The sequence below is a fragment of the Ovis aries genome, chromosome 15, assembly GCF_016772045.2.
Source record: "Ovis aries strain OAR_USU_Benz2616 breed Rambouillet chromosome 15, ARS-UI_Ramb_v3.0, whole genome shotgun sequence".
NCBI lineage: Eukaryota > Metazoa > Chordata > Mammalia > Artiodactyla > Bovidae > Ovis > Ovis aries.
Genome location: NC_056068.1, coordinates 22,250,572 through 22,272,696, shown reverse-complemented (window position 1 = coordinate 22,272,696; position 22,125 = coordinate 22,250,572). Strand labels below are relative to the sequence as shown.

The 22,125-nt window shown below is 39.2% G+C and overlaps 1 protein-coding gene across 2 annotated transcripts in view; it reads right to left on the bottom strand.

Annotated features, from left to right (window-relative positions):
- Positions 1 to 4,080: 4,080 nt before the first annotated feature.
- BCO2 (beta-carotene oxygenase 2) overlaps positions 4,081 to 22,125 on the bottom strand; it is a 70,515-nt gene continuing 52,470 nt past the window's right edge. The window contains exons 8-11 of one of the 2 annotated variants that reach the window (XM_042232594.2): positions 10,552 to 10,689; positions 9,643 to 9,825; positions 8,282 to 8,392; positions 4,081 to 6,674 (exon numbers count right to left, since the gene is read on the bottom strand). In XM_042232594.2, the coding sequence (XP_042088528.1) occupies positions 6,561 to 6,674; positions 8,282 to 8,392; positions 9,643 to 9,825; positions 10,552 to 10,689 (546 nt within the window). In that variant the 3' untranslated portion in view covers positions 4,081 to 6,560. 2 annotated transcript variants of the gene reach the window in all.

The following is a 22,125-nucleotide window of genomic DNA, read 5'->3' as shown; positions in this document are numbered from 1 at the left end:
GCTGTCTTTATCATCCACATGCATGCATGGAGACATTTATCACTCTAGGTTGCCACAATGCAGGCACATTCACTTGAGAAACACACACACATTAGCAATTCTCTGTCCATTGTAGACATCTCCAGAGTGAAAAGATCTTGCTTTCTTGCGTTTAAAAGATCTTGTTTCCTTGCATCTGCTCAAACTACTTACAGGTCCCAGTATGCACCAGGTCATGTCTTTCCTCAATTCATTCTTTCGTTAAATAGTTACCAATGGTACCCCACTCCAGTACTCTTGCCTGGAAAATCCCATGGACGGAGGAGCCTGGTGGGCTGCCATCCATGGACGGTAGGCTGCAGTCCATGGGGTCGCTGAGAGTTGGACACGACTGAGCGACTTCACTTTCACTTTTCACTTTCATGCATTGGAGAAGGAAATGGCAACCCACTCCAGTGTTCTTGCCTGGAGAATCCCAGGGATGGGGGAGCCTGGTGGGCTGCCGTCTATGGGGTCGCACAGAGTCGGACACGATTGAAGTGACTTGGCAGCAGCAGCAGCATTAAATAGTTATATACTGTGACTGGCACTGTCCCAGGCACTGGAAAGGATGGATAAAATCATGGGGGTGGCAGAAATTAAAGCCCCAGTGATGGTTTCTCTCAAATGCCTCCTGACTCCAGCTATATATGCTCTTTGTTCTGTATTAAAGTATTAATATGCAGCAAATATTCATCACACGTTTTCAAATATTTTTCTCCTTTCCCCCATTGGGTTGGAAATAAAATAACTTTAAATAATTATAAACCAGAGATTTTTGAGATAGAGTTTCACATTCTAGTTCAGTCCTCTCACTTTACAAATAAGAAAACACAGACCCGGATAAGTGAATTATTTATCCAAGATCACTTATAATATAAATGTTTCCCAGGCGTTGACTGCATGGGAGATAAACACTCTAACCTCTAGCACTTCACTTGTTCTGAATACAGTTTAAGGAATCAAAACAAAAGGTAAAACGGTAGAAAGAATTTCTGAGAAGTTGCTTTGCTTATTTGCTTTAGTAAAATATGTCACGGTATTTGCAGAGTTCTTGCTCTATTTTATCAAAGCTAATTCTATATGAAGACACTCACCAGATTCACCCTCAAATTCACAAGCCCCTGTGGTGAATTTCTACTGTATTCAAATACAATAATGAATTTGTATTCATCCTGTTACAAATCGAATTGTGTCTTCTTCAAAGTTAAATGTGTTGAGGTCTCAACCCTCAGTACCTCAGAATATAGCTTTATTTGAAAATAGTCTGCAGAAGCAATAAGGCCACTAGGGTGCACCCTAATCCCTTTTCCCTTCACTTGTATACCACATACTTCTTTCCCTGAGTCTTTGGACACTGGCCAGTTACGAGTTGAACTTATGGAAAGGAAGAGGCCAGCCTAGGCTTTGAGCCTCAGTCATGCCCTGCTGTGCTTAGTCACTGCAGCCCACCAGGCTCCTCTGTCCATGGGATTTTCCAGGCAAGAATACTGGAATGGGTTGCCATGCCCTCCTCCAGAGGATCTTCCCAACACAGGGTTAAACCCAGGTCTCCCGGACTGCCTGCAAATTATTTACCATCTGAGACAACAGGGAAGCCCAAGAATACTGGAGTGGGTAGCCTATCCCTTCTCCAGAGGATCTTCCTGACCAAGGAATTGAACCAGGGTCTCCTGCCTTGCAGGTGGATGCTTCACCAGCTGAGCTACCAGGAAAGCCCCAAGACTAAGTCATATGCTCATTCAATTTCCAAAACTTTGTGCACTGGTTTACCAGCCATACACACTTAGATTATAAAATGTTGTTGATCCTGTTTTGTCTTCTCCTTTGAGAAATGTGTTGATGGCAGGGCCAAGGCAGAATCCAGGCATCTTTGGATCGAAGCCTTATTTTTATACTGCTAATCTTCATATGTTTGATATTCACTCTTTGTGTAGTAGGACAAAGTAAAGGTTTATAAACAGAAGAAAGGCATGATCAGATATATCTATGTATCTCCCAGATGTCAACTGTGGTCTTCTTCACCCTTCAGATCCAAATAAGATCTGGATAAAACTTCCATGTTTTGTCTGGGGGGATACATGTTTTGTCTGGGAGTCTTTTCAAAGACTCCTGTGACTAGTGAGGGATTTATGTTCTTATGGTTATCTCGGCCTCTAAGCTCCCACACCTGTTGTATTAAGTTCTGTTTGGGCATCTTCTTGCCATTCTGTACCTACTGCTGTTTTCCTATATCTCACCAATCCAGACACGAAACTCCAACATGTGGCATTTGTATCTGTGCAACTCTCTGCTAAAGTGAATGGGGTTTGTGATGTTTATAATAACCCTCAAGGAAAACTGAGATGAAACTATGTTGGTCCAGGACTGTACAGTGAGCCTAATGAGTTCACACTGCCCCAGACTACATGTTTGCGGGGGAGCGGGGTTTCCTCCAGCAACAGTCAGTATGCACAAGGAGCATGCGCAGTTTAACTGGCCTGGGCTTGGAGTATAACTGAAGGAAAAAAGAACAAGGCATTTGAGCATATGGTTTAAGTGACAGATCTAGACTGATCTGGGCTGTTGGTAAAAACTGCTGGGGTTTAGAAATGCAAAGATTATACGGTCTCTAGTGCCACCTGTTGCCCAACTAAATGAAGAACTATTCCGTTCAGTTCAGTTCAGTCGCTCGGTTGTGTCCCGACTCTTTGCGGCCCCATGAATCGCAGCACGCCAGGCCTCCCTGTCCATCACCAACTCCCGGAGTTCACTCAGACTCACATCCATCGAGTCAGTGATGCCATCCAGCCATCTCATCCTCTGTCGTCCCCTTCTCCTCCTGCGCCCAATCCCTCCCAGCATCAGACTCTTTTCCAATGAGTCAACTCTTCACATGAGGTGGCCAAAGTACTGGAGTTTCAACTTCAGCATCATTCCTACCAAAGAAATCCCAGGGCTGATCTCCTTTAGGATGGACTGGTTGGATCTCCTTGCTGTCCAAGGGACTCTCAAGAGTCTTCTCCAACACCACAGTTCAAAAGCATCAGTTCTTCAGCACTCAGCTTTCTTCACAGTCCAACTCTTACATCCATATATGACCACTGGAAAAACCATAGCCTTGACTAGACGAACCTTTGTTGGCAAAGTAATGTTTCTGCTTTTAAATATGCTATCTAGATTGGTCATAACTTTCCTCCCAAGGAGTAAGCGTCTTTTAATTTCATGGCTGCAATCACCATCTGCAGTGATTTTGGAGCCCCAAAAAATAAAGTCTGACGCTGTTTCCACTGTTTCCCCATCTATTTCCCATGAAGTGATGGGACCGGATGCCACGATCTTCGTTTTCTGAATGTGGAGCTTTAAGCCAACTTTTTCACTCTCCACTTTCGCTTTCATCAAGAGGCTTTCGAGTTCCTCTTCACTTTCTGCAATAAGGGTGGTGTCATCTGTATATCTGAGGTTATTGATATTTCTCCTGGCAATCTTGATTCCAGCTTGTGCTTCTCCAGCCCAGTGTTTCTCATGATGTACTCTGCATAGAAGTTAAATAAGCAGGGTGACAATATACAGCCTTGATGTACTCCTTTTCCTATTTGGAACCAGTCTGTTGTTCCATGTCCAGTTGTAACTGTTGCTTCCTGACCTGCATACAGGTTTCTCAAGAGGCAGGTCAAGTGGTCTGGTATTCCCATCTCTTTCAGAATTTTCCACAGTTGATGGTGATCCACACAGTCAAAGGCTTTGGCATAGTCAATAGAGCAGAAATAGATGTTTTTCTGGAACTCTCTTGCTTTTTCAATGATCCAGCGGATGTTGGCAATTTGATCTCTGGCTCCTCTGCCTTTTCTAAAACCAGCTTGAACATCTGGAAGTAAGAACTATTAAGTTGGTTCAAAAGTAATTGAGGTTTTACACTGGCTGAACTTTGCCTTTTGATATTGGAATACATTCTTGAATAAATGTGGTCTATGTTATGTATCATTTTAATGCACATTTCTTGTTTTATTGTTTTTGCTAATGACTTATTACTTGTTTATTTTATATGTATTTTAGACTAGGGAAATGATGTTAGACAAAAGGTAAATTCACATGAATTTTTTATTCAAGTTCAAAATGGGCAGTAAAGCAGCAGTGATAACTTGCAGCATCAACAACACATTTGGCCCTGGAACTGCTAACGAACATACAGTGCAGCGGCAGTTCAAGAAGTTTTGCAAAGGAGACAAGAGACTCAAAGATGAGGAGCATAGTAGCTGACCATCAGAAGTTGACAATAACAAATTGAGAGCAATCAACAAAGCTGATCCTCTTGAAACTACACGAGAAGTTGCTGAAGACCTCAGTGTCGACCATTCTACAGTTGTTTGGCATTTGAAGCAAATTGGAAAGGTGAAAAAGCTCAATAAGTGGGTGCCTCATGAGCTGACCAGAAATTTTTTAAAATTTCATTTTGAAGTATAGTCTTCTCTTATTCTGTGCAACAAGAAACCATTTCTCAATCAGATCGTGACTTGCAATGAAAAGTGGATTTTATACAACAACCCACAGTGACCAGCTCAGTGGTTGGACCAAGAAGAAACTCCAAAACACTTCCCAAAGCCAAGTTCAGTCAGTTCAGTTCAGTTGCTCAGTCGTGTTCGACTCTTTGCGACCCCATGAACCGCAGCACACCAGGCCTCCCTGTCCATCACCGACTCCCAGAGTCCACCCAAACCCATATCCATCTAACCCAAAGCCAAAGTTGCACCAGAAAAAGGTCATGGTCACTGTTTGATGATCTGCTGCCTGTCTGACCCACTACAGCTTTCTGAATCCCAGTGAAACCATTACATCTGAGCGTATGCTCAGCAAATCAATGAGATGCATTGAAAACTGCAAGGTCTGCAGCCAGTATCGGTCAACAGGAAGGGCCGAATTCTTCTCTATGACAACGCCAGACCGCAGGTCACAAAAACAATGCTTCAAAAGTTGAATGAATTGGGCTTTGAAGTTTTGCCTCATCCACCATATTCATCCGACCTCTTGCCAATCGACTACCACTTCTTCAAGCATTTCGACAACTTTTTCCAAGGAAAACACTTCTACAACCAGCAGGAGGCAGAAAATGATTTCCAAGAATTCACTGAATCCTGAAGCAAGGATTTTAACACTTATTTCTCATTGGTAAAAATGCGTTGATTGTAATGGTTCCTATTTTGATTAATAAAGATGTGTTGAGCCTAGTTATAATGATTTAAAATTTATGGTCTGAAACTTCAATTACTTTTGTACCAACCTAATACCAACTTTTAATGAATCTCTGAAGAACCAGACACCTGAAGACTAGGGAAAATGCCTGATTTTAACATCTCTCAAAACAATAGCCTTCCAAGCCTGAGCTGGGGGCAGGATAGGAGGTGGTAGTGGGTGATTCAACTGCAGTGGCATCTGCTATGGACAGCAGAAAAGTAGGCATTTTAGAAGGAGCATGCAAGCATGACTACTTAGAAGCAACAGGTAAACTGTGATGGAAAAAAAGGGGGAGATTTTTCAGACCTATATTCACATTTTACTAGCTATATTTATTTTCATTTCTTCCAAGTATGAGAACCTCTGTTACCCATCTATCTGGTGGTGACAATTTTTAGTTTTTGATCCAGGTCTAGTTTTTCTTTCATGTATCTTTATTACCCATAAGATATTTCCAGTAAATATAAATTTAAAAACTCTCTTCAAAAGTTGTATCAATGCTTAAGGTTTTCAAAGAAGATCCCTTGTTGGAGTCCTTTAATGGACCGGGACCTGGTGGTCCAGAGGCAATGATAAGAAAGTGAAAGAGAGAAAAAGGCTGATACTCCCTGGTTTACGCAGAAAACCAATAAAGTCCTTGACACAGGACTTGCATCTCTCACAAAGGCACCGGGCACCCTCTCGAGGAGGGGTGAAGGCACAGGGTGCCTTCTTGAGAGAGTCTCAGAAGCCTGGGCAGGACAGTGAGCAAGACGGGTCTCTGTGCTCCAAGGAATCAGCCGGAGAGAGAGAGAGAGAAAGAAAGAAAGAAAGACACAGGGACCCAATCTCTGATGGAGCCAAGGTGTTTTAATGATTTTTCTTTGAGTATATATAGTCTGTAGTACAAGAAATTTCTTTAGTCAATAATAAAGATCAGAAAACCAAACGTACAGTAAATGTTACCAAGGGACAATGATGGTCACAAGGTCAGGAGACAGTCCATATCTCAAGAAAGGGGATTGGGACTGAGCGGTTTTGTCGTAAAGAGAATGTTTACTAAAGATCTAAGCCTGTCTCACACAATGACCCCAATTCCTGGGAGCAGCGTGCTGTTCCACTTAAAAAGAAACAAAGGACGTGTGAGAAACAGCATGTAGGAATCCTCCTGTTAAACATTCCCTGACAATCCCTAAGAAAATATAACACCATAATTATCTCATGAATTCAATTTTTAACAGAAATTTTAAAAGCAGATGTCTACTGTTTGGAAGGTAAGGTACACTTTTGCTCTCTCTTATGTAGCAAGCACATTCATTCAAATGTAGTTCACAGAGCTTGTGGCCGTTCCATCAGATGGTCACGAAGGTGCCATGGAACCCATAGGGCATTTGCACAGGCACTTCGGCTCGGCCCAGTTCTTCAAAGTTCTTGGCGTCCAAGACAAGGAGAAAATTTCTTTCATTCTAGAAAAGGAAAGACAATACTGAAAATTCTCTTTGTTCCTGTCAGAAATCTGTTTCCTCTAGTGGGCTGTAAAATTCCTAAGGGAGAGACCATCTTTCTCATCTTTATATCCATTCCCAGCACTGGGCACAGTGGCTTGCTGATTCATTCACTAAGTGTTTGCAGAATGATGAACTGAACGAAAAAAAGGAAATTATAGCTGAAGAAGTTCATACCTAGAGCAAAGAAATTACATTTATATCTATCACCTTCATAGAATCTCTTTGGGTTTAAGGATCTTCCTACCTGCCCCTCTTCCATCTCCTAAGAGCTATAAAAATTCTTTCTCCCAAAATAAAATGCCTCCATTTTGTGTTATTCTGGAGCTGTTCAAAAGGTAGCATTGCAAGGCAGATTGAGATTTGCCCTGGTCTAATTACAGGAGTGGCAAATATACCGCATGAGGACTAAGTCCTAAGCCCATGGCTGACATCACTAACTGATCACACTTTCCTCACCAAAACCTTAAAAAGCATCACAATCCTATACCGCAGTTCAGTTCAGTTCAGTTGCTCAGTTGTGTCCGATTCTTTGCGACCCCATGAATCGCAGCACGCCAGGCCTCCCTGTCCATCACCAACTCCCGGAGTTCACTCAGACTCACGTCCATAGAGTCAGTGATGCCATCCAGCCATCTCATCCTCTGTCATCCCCTTCTCCTCCTGCCCCCAATCCCTCCCAGCATCAGACTCTTTTCCAGTGAGTCAACTCTTTGTATGGGGTGGCCAAAGTACTGGAGTTTCAGCTTCAGCATCATTCCTTCCAAAGAAATCCCAGGGCTGAGCTCCTTTAGAATGGACTGGTTGGATCTCCTTGCAGTCTAAGGGACTCTCAAGAGTCTTCTCCAGCACCACAGTTCAAAAGCATCAGTTCTTCAGCACTCAGCCTTCTTCACAGTCCAACTCTCACATCCATACATGACCACAGGAAAAACCACAGCCTTGACTAGACGGACCTTAGTCGGCAAAGTAATATCTCTGCTTTTGATCCTATACCTAGGCAGCTACTTATAAATGATCAAAGTTGGAACTCAGAGTGAATCTATCAGCCACAAGGCTTCTCTAGACAAGAAATTAGATATCAAGATTATTGAGACACTAAGTCGGAGGCTATCACATTAGATTTTTTGGTCTCTCAATTAAAACTGGCAGCACAGAGGGTGGTATAAAATATTGGACTAGAATTCAGAAGATTGGGAGTTCAATACTGGCTTTACAACTATAAGATTTGATGCAAGTCTCTTTCAACTTCCTTAAGTTACAAATTCAACATGTGTAAAATGATACCCACAAAGCTGTTTTGATGACTAAATAAGATAGTATGTATGAAAGTAGTTTGTAAATAAATTCCTATCCAAATGTAAATTATTATGATTCTACAAGTAGAATTTTAAAACTGTAATAAAGTAATAATTATGATAAAAGGGTATCTAAATAATAAAGGGAGAAACAAAAGGGAGAAGGTGTCAAACTGGAATAAAAATAAATGATCAACAGCATCACTAAATATAACCCTCAAAAGGCCCAGTGCTATTTTTCTTTCTGTCTAGTGGTGGAAATACATTTACCTGGTTAGGGGTGATCACCACAGAAAGAATGACCCCATCATCTTCTTTATTGGCTCCTGGTACTGGAACAAAAACAGGTTCTGAGGGATAAAAGCCATCTTCTCTCCAAACCTGTAAGTCCCCAAAAAAGTATTTGATAGAAGACTGGTTACGAGCTGGAAGTGTTCGATAGCTTTTGTCAGCCCCAGCATGAATTTGGCTGCCAATACAACAGTCCCACAGTGGAAGAATCAGGCTTACTGAATTGAATGTAAGGGAGGGAGTCTTTGCAGTGGCAAATTCCATCTCATCAAACACAAGTTGTATAGTTATAATTTCCCATCAACCAGAAATAGATGTGTCCCATGATTTCTCTCAAAATACCATCAAGCGTAGAATTATTTTTCTGGGCTTGTGGTTCATTTAGATTCCCTAGAGGGAACATACCCCTAATTCCATGGTTCTCAGATTTAACAGAAGTAAGTGGCTGCCCATTTGAGCAACATGGATGGACCTAGAGATTGTCATACTGAGTGAAGTAAGTCAGAGAGAGGAGAAATATCATTTGAGATTCCTTGTATGTGGAATCTAAAAAGAAATTATACAAATGAACTTATTTATGAAGCAGAAACAGACTCACAGACTTAGAGAACAAACATGATTGCTAGGAAAAGAATATGAGGAAGGGATAGTTAGGGTGTTTGGGATTGACATGTGCACACTGCTATAAATAAAATGGACAACCAACAAGGTCCTAATGTCAGTACAAGAAGCTCTGCTCAGTGTTAGGTGGCAGGCTGGATGGGAGGGGAACTTCAGAGAGAATGGACACATGTATATGTATGGCTGAGTCCCCTTGCTGTCCTCCTGAAACTATCACAACATTGTTAATGGGCTCTATTCCAATATAAAATAAGAAGTCTCTTTTTAAAAAAAAGTAAGTAGCTGCTTAACTATTTTATTTTATTTTTTATAAGCAATAATTTTTATTTTTAATTTATTCTCTTCCTTTTTATTTTTTTTAAATTATGGAAGTATGATAACACATTTACAGGAGACTTGGAAAATACAGAAGAAAATTACATATAATTCCACTATATATTGCAATTATTTTTTTAAGTAGACAAATTAAGATCTTTAGTTGGAGTTTCAATATCAAACTCTCAAAAATTAATAGAATGACTACACAGAAATGTAAAAGGATATAGTAGATATGAAAAGCACCATGAACCAATTCAATATAATTAAGATGTATACAGTTTCACACATGCTTAACTATTTTAAAATCTCAAGATCTACCTTAAAAAAAAAAAAACAGGAATTAATTCAAAGGGCAGAACAGGTCTTTAAAGAGTTCAGAAAAGGAAGTGGAATTTCATTACCATCAGCGTCTTGTTCACCACGTCAACCTTGATCAGAGAGTCACCCACCAAATGCCGGAAGCCACAGCCATAGAAGAACTGATACTTTTTGCCACTGAACTGGCCATAGTTGATCTGGGGAAATTCAATACCTCCTTCCTCTTCTAGAGCCTCAGGACATAGATTTTCATAAGAGCACCAAATCTAAGAGAGGGCACAAAAGAACTGATTGCTTAATTCTTACTTTCTTCAGGTCAGTGTGAGGGCTAACACCATATAAAAGTTTATGACAGGGCTTGAGAACTGAGGTTCTACATCATTTTTTAAAATATTGTTTCTCTTTTCATTATACGTAAGAACACATAAAAGATTATTGGGTTTTGTGACTAAGTTGTCAAATGGCATAGGAGGTGGACATGGGCTTTTATTTTACTAGAGCTGAGACACTGATAGCTATATAGTGATATGTAAGCACAAACCATCTAAAATGTGGGGATGGTTAGTGCCAATCTTAAATACTTAGACAGGGCACGACACTTTGAAAGCTGTATAAACTTCTTTCAAAACACAAAAGGGATAGGAAAACACAAAAGTGAAGTGAAGTTTCTCAGTCGTGTTCGACTCTTAGTGACCCCATGGACTGCAGCCCACCAGGCTCCTCCGTCCATGGGATTTTCCAGGAAAGAGTACTGGAGTGGGGAAAACACAAAAGGGATAGGTAAACACAGTGCTCACTCCCACCTAGAATTCTGCAACTCTTTTGCAAGCCATGCTCCATGATCCTACCCTGCTCAGCTGAATGTTATGAAACTTACTAGGCACCAAACATTGTGGAGAACAGCTACACTACATAGCCACACTACTTTATTAGCGAATAAAGAAACACTGCTGAGGGTCAAAGTCTTAGGCTAATATCCATTCATAGCATACCTTTCCATCAACCTGTTTCACAGCACTGGCTGAAGAATAGGGCAACGGGCTGAGGTTCTCTCCCTCAGGGGCATTCAAATTGACATGTAAGGGCAAAACAAACCTTCGAGGGGAAAATCTGGCTATTGAATTATAGACCTGTTTAGGAGAGAGAAGTAAACAGATGAGAAAACTGTCATGCATAGAATAACAGCACATCCCAATAATTGAGATCCAGCCAACATTATTGGCATTTCTAAGTAACTGCATAAACCATCATTTTCATTCATTCATTTACCCATCAAATATCAGTTGAGTACCTTCTCTAGACCAAGCATTGTTTTAGACACTGGGAATACAAAACAGTTTCTGGACTTATATTCTAGTGGAGGAAGAATGGTAATAGATAAGAAATAAAATATATGCTACTTATGTAGTATCAAATAAATAATGATTATACAGCTGAAGTCAGATAATGATAAGTACCATTAAGAAACACACTGAAGGGTGAGGGACTAGAGAGTAAAATGGGTGCTTCCTTCCTCAGGTTTGGTCTTTCTCTATGGGGCTCTGGAACTTCAGTGATTGAAATTACTCATGTAGGGCTATATGCTTATGTGCTGATCCCCAACACTCTGGGCAACCAGCTTGGGTGCTCTTCCCTGGCAGGCAGCATTTCACACATGTCACAGTCAGTTGCTGGAGCAATTAGGCAAGTCCTAGGAGAGGGCTCTTGGAAGCATGCCCCTGGTTTCCTCTAAACTTCATCCCATATATGTTTCCTTTCTGTTGATTTTTCTGGGACCTATGAGCCCTCCTAATGAATCATCAAAACAAAGAATGGTTTTGGGGGCCCCTCAACACAGCCGCTCTGCAGAGATGATGTTTAAGCAGGAGACCCTGATAAAATAAGTGTCTTTTCTGACAGTAAGAATGGTTTAAGCACATCTTCCTCTCTGGAAATACTCTACGATGGGGAATAACCTGTATCATTTTATCCTATATACCTAGTCCATATTATCTCCGTATCATACAGAACTGTTTTCAATACTCCTACTAAGTAAAGCTTTAGTGTTGTTTTCAGGCTTCATAAAGAATTAGCTTTGAGGACTCTCCTGGTGGTCCAGTGGCTAGTAATCCACGCTCCCAAAGCAAGAGTTCCAGGTTTGGTCCCTGGTCAGGGAACCACAGCCCACATGCCACACTAAGAGTTCACATGCCACAACTAAAGATCATGCATGCTACGATGAAGATCAAAGACCCCACATGCCACAACTAAGACCTAGTGCCGCCAAATAAATAATTTTAAAAAGAATTAGCTTAAAAAATTTACTTTTAAATTTATTTAAACTTGTTTGGTCTTTTGCAAAACCAAAGGTGAACAAAAAGAGAGTTCCAATAGTGGTGAGTTAGGCAGCATGGATCAACCATTTCATTGATAACAGATAGAAAAGGTGGACAAAATGTTTAAAACAGCTGTTTGAAGGCACTGGTGAGCTAAAAAGCCAACAAAGAACAATAGAGCACAGATTTGAAAAGAAAAGGAAACTCACAGATAGAAACTACATATTGGGGCAAATTTCCACTAGGGACATCAGCTACTTTTAAGAAGAGACAGTTGAAAGGCTAAGAAAAAAGAAACATATTTTTATTAAACTTTTTCATTTTGAGATTATTGCAGACCCATATGCAGCTGTAAGAAACAATACAGAAAAACAACTGATTTTAAAATGGGCAAAGGACATTTCACCTAGACATTTCACTAAGATATACAAATGGTGAATAAATATAGGAAAAGATGCTGAACATTATTAGTCATTGGGAAATGCAAATCAAAATGACAATGAGATAATACTTCACACTCATTAGGATGGTTATTATCAAGGAAAAAAAAACAGAAACCACAAGTGTTTGTGGTTTGAGAATGTAAGGGAAGTGGAACCTTTTACATTGCTGGTGGGAATGTAAAATGGTGCATTTGTTGTTAAAAACAATTTGGCAGTTCCTCAAACAGTTAGATATAGAATTATCATATGATCCAGCAATTCCCTTCAGGTATATGCCAAAAAGAATTGAAAACAAGGACTCACACACATACTTGTACACCAATGTTCATAACAGCATTATTCATAATAGCCAAAAGCTGAAAACAACCCACATGTCCCTGAACAGATGAATAAACAAAATGAATATATACATACAAGGAATATTATTAAACCTTTTAAAGGAATGAGATTCTGATACATGCTGCAGCATGAGCGACCCATGAAAAGATTATGATAAATTAAGTAAGCCAGACACAAAAGAAGAAATAGTGTATGATTCCATTTATATGAGGTACATAAAATAGACAAATTTATAAAAACAGAAAGTAGGGTAAAGGCTACCACAACCTTGGGAGAGGGAGGCTATAGGGAGCTGTTATTTAATGGGTACAGAGCCTCTACCTAGGATCAAGAAAAAGTTCTGAAAATGAACAGCGATGCTGGTTGCACAACATTGTCACTACATTTAATGTCACTGAATTATACACATAAAATTGTCAAACGGTAAATTCTGTGTTATGTATATTTTACCACACAAAAAAGAAACGATGAAGAGAGGTCTCACATATCCTTCATGAATTCTCAACAATGATTTCTTTCATAACTACACTACAATAGCACAACCAGGAAACTTACATGGATATAATCCACCAACATTATTCAGATTTTATTCATTTAACATGCATTCACTTATGTGCGCTTGTGTGTGTAAATTTTATCATATGTAAACTTATATGATCACCACCACACTCAAGATACAGAACAGTTCTGTCACTACCAGGGTCCTTCATGTTACGCTTTTATAAGGATATTGCCACAACAACTCCCTCATCACTTGACCCTAATGAGAAGAGATTTTGATAGTTTTGAAAAGCTAGAGGGACAAAAGTTGTAGTTCAAAGTCTTCAAGAAGGGAATGTCTTGATAAACCTCTAGGTCTTTTGGTCAGGACCCCTCAAGCTATACCTAGAAGTAAGAATAAACAAAAACAGTCCAGCTCTTGCAGCAACTGTGTTTTGTTTCAAAGTATCTCAATCTTTATAACTAGATTAAGAATATCTGTAATTGATATTGTACCTTAGCCATCTGCCAGAAACAAATGAAAATCTTCTCTGAAGGAAGACAACAGAGTCTCCAAATATTCCTCCTAAAATTTTTCAAACACAATATTCTGTGTAGAATAAAACTTGGTCAGCACTTAAGAAGACAGCAAAGTATAATTTAAAGAAAAAAAAAGATAAGCAACAGATTATAGAAATGCAGGGGATCCATATAATAGAGTTATCAAACTTTAACTATTCTGAATACATTGGAGGAAATTATTTTAAATTGGGGTTATAGCAGAGAATCACAAATTATAAAAGAGAAGGTAATCAAAGTTCTAGAAGTGAAAAAAAGCAATGAGTTTAAGACCATAGTGCCTAGTTTTAAGAGCAGGATACATACAGCTGGAGAAAGAAAGTTTGAATGGTAAGATAAGAAGAAAATATCCAAAGCAAGATACTTAGAGAGAGCAAAGGATGGAAGATACTAAAAAGGAACATAAGCAACAGAGAGCTAGAGTAAAAAGGGGTATCATACGTGTACTCTAGTCCCAGAAAGAAAAGAGAGAAAAGATTTATTAGATGCGATATTTGAAAAAATAATGGGTGAAAATTTTCAAAGCTAATGAAAGACATCAAATCATAGATTCAAAAATACTTAAGAAAATAAAGCAAAAGGAAATCATATTGAAAAATATCATAGTACTAACTTCAGAAAATCAGAGAAAATCTTTGGGGGGTAATGGATCAACTTCAAAGGAGCAAAGCTTTTCACTGACAACTGATTTCTCAACAGAAATCAGAAGACAATAAAATATCCTTACAGTGTTGAAAGAAAATAAAAACCTAGATTCTTTATCCAATGAAAACATCTTTTAAGAAAGAAGGTATAATAAAGACATTTTTCTGACAAACAGAAATAGAGATTTCATCACCATATCAGCATATCTGAACTAAAGAAGATAGTAAAAGATGTTCTTCAGTCAGAAAGACAATGATACCACATGGACACTCAGAGAGGCAAGAAGGAATTAAGAGCAAGAGAAGGTACTGATATAGGTAAATGGGTAGTATGGGTAATTACGTTTACATAAAACAACATTGATAATAATGCTTTACAGGGGTTAATATAAAGAGAGAATTAAAATATATAATGAACAGTAGCATATAAATCAGGAATATAATAAATGGAGTTGAAGTGTTCCAGACTCCCTCCATTGTCTGGAAAGAATTAAAAGAACTAATAATATACTGTGCTAAATCAGCAAAGAAAACTATACACAAGGTCAAAAGACAACCCTCAGAATGGGAGAAAATAATAGCAAATGAAACAATTAACAAAGGCTTAATCTCCAAGATATACAAGCAGTTCATGCAACTCAATACCAAAAAAAAACAAACAACTCAATCAAAAAATGGGCAAAAGACCTAAACAGGCATTTCTCAAAAGCAAACAGATGGCAAATAAACACATGAAAAGATGCTCAACATCGTTCATTACTAGAGAAATGCAAATCAAATCTACAATGAGATATCACCTCACACCAGAGGGCAGAGAGAAGAAGCAAGAAGAACCAAAATCCCACAGCAGCTAGAATCACAGCAGAATCACAGCAGCTAGAATGAAAACCACATTACAGAAAGTTAATCAAAATGAAAAAGCAGAGGGTTATGTCCCAGATGAATGAACAAGATAAAACCCCACAGAAACAACTAAATGAAGTGGAGATGGGCAAACTTTCAGAAAAAAAAATCAGAATGATGCTACTTAAAATGATCCAGGATCTCAGAAAAAGAACAGAGAAGATGCAAGAAATGTTTACCAAAGACCTAGAAGAACTGAAGATCAAACAAACAGAGATGAACAATACACTAGAAGAAATCAATAGCAGAACAACTGAAACAGAAGAAAGGATAAGTGACCTGGAAGACAGAATGGTGGAAATCACTGCCACAAAACAGAAAATTGAAAAAAAAGAAGACAGCCTAAGAGACCTCTAGGACAACATTAAATGCACCAACATTTGAGTTAGAGGGGTACCAGAAAGAGAAAAGAGAGAGAAAGGACTCAAGAAAATATTTGAAGCGATAAAAGCTGAGAACTTCCCTTACATGGGAAAGGAAATAGTCAACCACGTCCAGAAAGTACAGAGAGTTCCAGGCAGGATAACCCTCAGGAGGAATTCACTGAGACACACAGTAATTGAACTGACAAAACTTAAAGGCAAAGATAAAATGTTAAAGGCAACAAAGGAAGAACGACAAATAACATACAAGGGCACTCCCATCAGGTTATCAACTGATTTCTCAAATCTGGCTTGTAGAAAGAAAGTCTACAAGCCAGAAGGAGATGGCATGGTATATCTAGAGTGATGAAAGCGAAGAACCTACAACCAAGTGTACTCCACCCAACAAGACTCTCATTCAGATTTGATGTAGAAATGAAAAGTTTCCAGACAAGCAAACGTTAAGAGAATTCAGCATCACCAAACCAACTTTACAACAAATGCTATAGGAACTTCTCTCGGCAGGAAACATAAGAGAAGGAAAAGACCTACAAAAAATAAATTCAAAACAATCAAGAAACTGGTAATAGGAGCATATATATCAAATATCACCTTCAATGTAAATAGATTACAGGCACCAACTGGCTGAGCAGATGAAAATGTGTGCATGTATGCACTTCTACTGACCACATCACGCTAGTTAACCCCTCAAATTCTATGTAATTATTTTATATTGTTCAGTTCAGATCAGTTCAGTTACTCAGTCATGTCCGCCTCTTTGCGACCCCATGAACCACAGCACGCCAGGCCTCCCTGTCCATCACCAATTCCCAGAGTCCACTCAAACCCATGTCCATTGTGTCGGTGATGCCATCCAATCACTTCATCCTCAGTCATCCCCTTCTCCTTCTGCCCTCCATCTTTCCCAGCATCAGGGTCTTTTCAAATGAGTCAGCTCTTCACATCAGGTGGCCAAAGTATTGGAGTTTCAGCTTCAACATCAGTCCTTCCAATGAACACCCAGGACTAATCTCCTTTAGGACGGACTGGTTGGATCTCCTTGTAGTCCAAGGGACTCTCAAGAGTCTTCTCCAACACCACAGTTCAAAAGCATCATTCTTCAGCACTCAGCTTTCTTTATAGTCCAGCTCTCACATCTGGAAAAACCATACTACTGGGTTTTCACTACTGGAAAAACCATAGCCTTGACTAGACGGACCTTTGTTGGCAAAGTAATGTCTCTGATTTTAATATGCTGTCTAATTGGTCATAACTTTCCTTCCAAGGAGCAAGCGTCTTTTAATTTCATGGCTGCAATCACCATCTGCAGTGATTCTGGAGCCCAGGAAAATAAGTTGTGACAGTTTCCACTGTTTCCCCATCTATTTCTCATGCAGTGATGAGACCAGATGCCATGATCTTCGTTCTCTGAATGTTGAGCTTTAAGCCAACTTTTTCACTCCCTTTTTCACTTTCATCAAGAGGCTCTTTAATTCTTCTTCACTTTCTGCCACAAGGGTGGTGTCATCTGCATATCTGAGGTTATTGATATTTCTCCTGGCAATCTTGATTCCAGCTTGTGCTTCTCCAGCCCAGCGTTTCTCATGATGTACTCTGCATAGAAGTTAAATAAGCAGGGTGACAATATACAGCCTTGATGTACTCCTTTTCCTATTTGGAACCAGTCTGTTGTTCCATGTCCAGTTCTAACTGTTGCTTCCTGACCTGCATACAGGTTTCTCAAGAGGCAGGTGAGGTGGTCTGGTATTCCCATCTCTTTCAGAATTTTCCAGTTTATTGTGATCCACACAGTCAAAGGCTTTGGCATAGTCAATAGAGCAGAAATAGATGTTTTCTGGAACTCTCTTGCTTTTTCCATGATCCAGCGGATGTTGGCAATTTGATCTCTGGTTCCTCTGCCTTTTCTAAAACCAGGCTGAACATCTGGAATTTCATGGTTCACATATTGCTGAAGCCTGGCTTGGAGAATTTTGAGCATTACTTTACTAGTGTGTGAGATGAGTGCAATTGTGCAGTAGTGCCGGGGTCCAGCCCCGGTGGATCCAGGGTGATTAGAAGGTGGGGACGGAGTCGGCGTCTTTGGAAAACTACATATTTAATCACAGATATAGAGAGATTAGAAATGGATAGTGTAGTAAGAAGATCAGTGGAGAAAAGGAGGCTGAATAACTTGGATTACGTGAAATAGCATCCATGCTCCAGATGGGAATTCAGCCAGAAAAACGGGAGCAAGAAAGAAGCGACATGGGGAATCAGTCTTTCCGGAAACTGATCCGATTTCTTTATTTTTGGGTTTGCTTATATACCTTTTGTTACACATAGGGATGAATACAGAGTCACGTGGGGGTCAGCAGTCCTGACCTTTGTCAAAATCAGGTGCTTCACATAAATGTATAAAAAAAAGGTCTTAGGGTTATTACATTATCTTCTGGCCATGAGTGAGACCTGCTTACATTTTATGATCCTTTCTTTCTGATAACCAAAAACTTATTTCTTCCAAGGGTGTTTTTTCTTAAACCAGGCACCACCCTCCAAATGAAGTTACATTCCTATAGGGTGAGGGTGTAGTGAGTTACAAGCAAGAAAGGAATTTATTTAACCCAAGGTTAACATGATTAGTCTTAAAGGTTAACACTTATTTCTCCTATATGCTTAAAGGTTAATACTTATTTCTTCCTATATGCTAGTTATATTCATTATAAGAGTAGGGAACATGGAGATTTAGCAGCAAACATCAGCCCAACAAATGAAAATCCTTTCACCAATGCTCCCCTTAAGATCTATTTAGTCTTAAGATATGATAAAGTTACATTCTTACACAGCAAGGACACAGTGATATATAAGTACAGTGATCTATTACAAAAGAGAAAATCCATTAACTCAAAAAGTCTAGTATTGCTAACATCAAAAACTACCATATTTCCTTTGCTATATTCCAAATACATTGATTAATATATTCCCAGGTGCCTAAGGATATAGAGGCCTGGCGGCCTCAACAAGGACTCAACAAGAAGAAAAAGTCCTACGCTAATTAAGACTCTCAAAATACTCCAAAACTCTCTGTGCTGTTTATGGTTGAGAGTAGTAAACAATCATGTGCCTAGTGGCGGCAGTAAGGATAATCCTGTCACACAAGCTAGTCTGTCAGCAGAGAGGTTTGACCTGAGACATCCTTGTCCCACCCAGAGCAGGGAATCAGCAGCAATTATTGACACAACAAATGAAGAGACCCTTCACCAATATAATTCCTAACCAACTATACTAATAATTTCTAACTCCCCAAAAGAATTTGCCTTTAGTAAGTCTAAAACATCTCGTGCCTCTCAGGTTGGGAGGCTGTAAGCAATCACATGTGGCCGGACAAACCTATACAAGTGGGCTAGATAACCTTCAGAGGAGTCTGTAAGCTGAAACACTCTTGTCACGCCCAAGAATTTTTATTGCCTTGGAGCTGCACGTTTACTCCTTCTCAGAGAGAAACGGTTATGGGGGAGAGCCCCCATAAAGTCAGAGGTGTAGGTGAGAGCGTAAAACAGACTCTGGTTTTGGGGTTAGATGCTCGGGAACAGGGGGTTTCCTGAGGCTTGATCACGCCTTTGCGTATGCCAAGCCTCGTTCCTCATGACCTTTGCCATGGGCGGAATTCCTCACGCTGGCCCCCGGCACAGTAGTTTGAGCATTCTTTGGCATTCCCTTTCTTTGGGATTGGAATGAAAACTGTCCTTTTCCAGTCCTGTGGCCACTGCTGAGTTTTCCAAATTTGCTGGCATATTGAGTGCAGCACTTTCACAGCATCATCTTTTAGGATTTCAAATAGCTCAACTGGACTTCCATCGCCTCCACTAGCTTTGTTCGTAGAGATGCTTCCTAAGGCCCACCTGACTTCACATTCCAGAATGCCTAGCTCTAGGTGAGTGTGAGTGATCACACCTTCATGATTATCTGGGTCGTGAAGGTCTTTTTTGTACAGTTCTTCTGTGTACTCTTACCACCTCTTCTTAATATCTTCTGCTTCTGTGAGGTCCATACCATTTCTGTCCTTTATTAAGCCCATCTTTGCATGAAATGTTCCTTTGATATCTCTAATTTTCTTGAAGAGGTCTCTAGTCTTTCCCATTCTATTGTTTTCCTCTATTTCTTTGCATTGATCACTTAGCAAGGCTTTCTTATTCTTGCTGTTATTTGGAACTCTGCATTCAGACGGGTATATCTTTCCTTTTCTCTTTTGCCTTTCACTTCTCTTCTTTTCTCAGCTATTTGTAAGGCCTCCTCAGACAGCTGTTGTGCTGGTTTGCATTTCTTTTTCTTGAGGATGGTCTTGCTCCCTGTCTCCTGTACAATGTCACGAACCTCCGTTCATAGTTCATCAGGCACTCTATCAGATCTAGTCCCTTAAATCTATTTCTCACTTTCACTTTATAGTCATAAGGGATTTGATTTAAGTCATACCTGAATGGTGTATTGGTTTTCCCTACTTTCTTCAGTTTAAGTCTGAATTTGGCAATAAGGAGTTCATGATCTGAGCCACAGTCAGCTCCTTGTCTTGTTTTTGCTGACTGTATAGAGCTTCTCCATCTTTGGCTACAAAGGATATAATCCATCTGATTTCAGTGTTGACCATCTGGTGATGTCCATGTGTAGAGTCTTCTCCTGTGTTGCTGGAAGAGGGTGTTTGCTGTGACCAGTGCATTCTTTTGGCAGAACTCTATTAGCCTTTGCTCTGCTTCATTCTGTACTCCAAGGCCAAATTTGCCTGTTACTCCAGGTGTTTCTTGACTTCCTACTTTTGCATTCCAGTCCCCTATTATGAAAAGGACATCTTTTGGGGGTGTTAGTTCTAGCAGGTTTATATTGTTTGGTTAATCATATTTCCATTATGGCTTGTAATTATAATTATCTTTTATTTTTTTGGTCTGGCTATTGTTTGTGAAAACTGATAACATCTTTTCCATTATGTAACTATTATTCATTTAATATCATTGTATCATGATTGGTCAACAGAAAATAATAGGATTCCGTAATACTGAAACTACCATTTAATAGAAAAACTTGTAATCACTTTTTAAAATCCAGATGCAAAATCTTGGAAGTTTTTGAAAAATACAAATACCCAAGTGTTGTTTCTCTCTCCAAAGCTCCAGATATGATTCTAATGAGCAGCCATGTCTAAAAACAACTGGACTATATGATGATCTTTTATGTTTATCTAGTTTGTTTCACTTTTCTATTTCACATTCAGTGCTACCATTTCATTTAGTTTGTTTTCCTACTTCTCCATCTCTCTCCTTTTGTTATTCTTTTTCAAACCTTTATCTAGTGTAGTATAAAAGCTTTTGTATACATATATATATATACACATATATTTATAAAGGTTTGTATATATATATGCAGACATATATATGTATAAGATAATATATATATTAGAAAACATGAATTTTGGTCTAGCTAAAAAATTTATGACATCTTGATTCCACCTGTAAATGATAGATTTATCATTTATATTTGTTCAATACTTTGATATAGTTCCATTCATTCTGGCATCTGGTATTACTGCTAAAAGTCTAGAAAACTTATTATCTTAGTGAATTTAAAATTTTTGAATGAGGTTTAAACTTCAAATGCAATTCTGAGAAAATAAAGAAATACTATGTTGTAAAGAAAAAAAACAGGAGATTAACATATGATAGACAGCAAATTGCCAATGTTTGTTGGATCATAAAGAAAGCAATGGAATTCCAGAAAACATCTACTTCTGCTTCATCAACTATGCAGAAGCCTTTGACTGTATGGATCACAACAAACTGTGGAAAATTCTTAAGAGTTGCGAATACCAGATCACCTTACCTGTCTCCTGAGAAATATGTATGTGGATCAAGAAGTAACAGCTAAAATTGGACATGGGACAAGGGACTGGTTCAAAATTGGGAAAGGAGTATGTCAGGGATGTACACTGTCACCTTGTTCACTTAACTTCTATTCAGAGCACGTCATGAGAAATACCAGACTGAATGAATTAAAAGCTGGAATCAAGATTGCCAGGAGAAATATCAACCACCTCAGTTATGCAGATGATACCACTCTAACAGCAGAAAGTGAAGAGGAACTAAAGAGCTTCTTGATGAGGTTGAAAGAGGAGAGTGAAAAACCTGGCTTAGGACTCAACATTCAAAGAACTAAGATCATTGCATTACTTCAAGGCACATAGAAGGGGGAAAAGTGCAAACAGTGACAGCTTTTATTTTCTTGGGATCCAAAATCATTGCTAATGGTGATTGTAGTCTGAAATTTAAAAAAGCTTGCTCCTTGGAAGGAAAGCTATGACAAATCTAGACAGTGTATTAAAAAGCAAAGATATCACTTTGCTGACAAAGGTCCATATAGTTAAAGCTATGGTTTTTCCAGTAGTCATGTAAATATGAGAGGTGGACCATAAAGAAGGCTGAGCACAGAACTGATGTTTTTGAATTGTGATACTGGAGA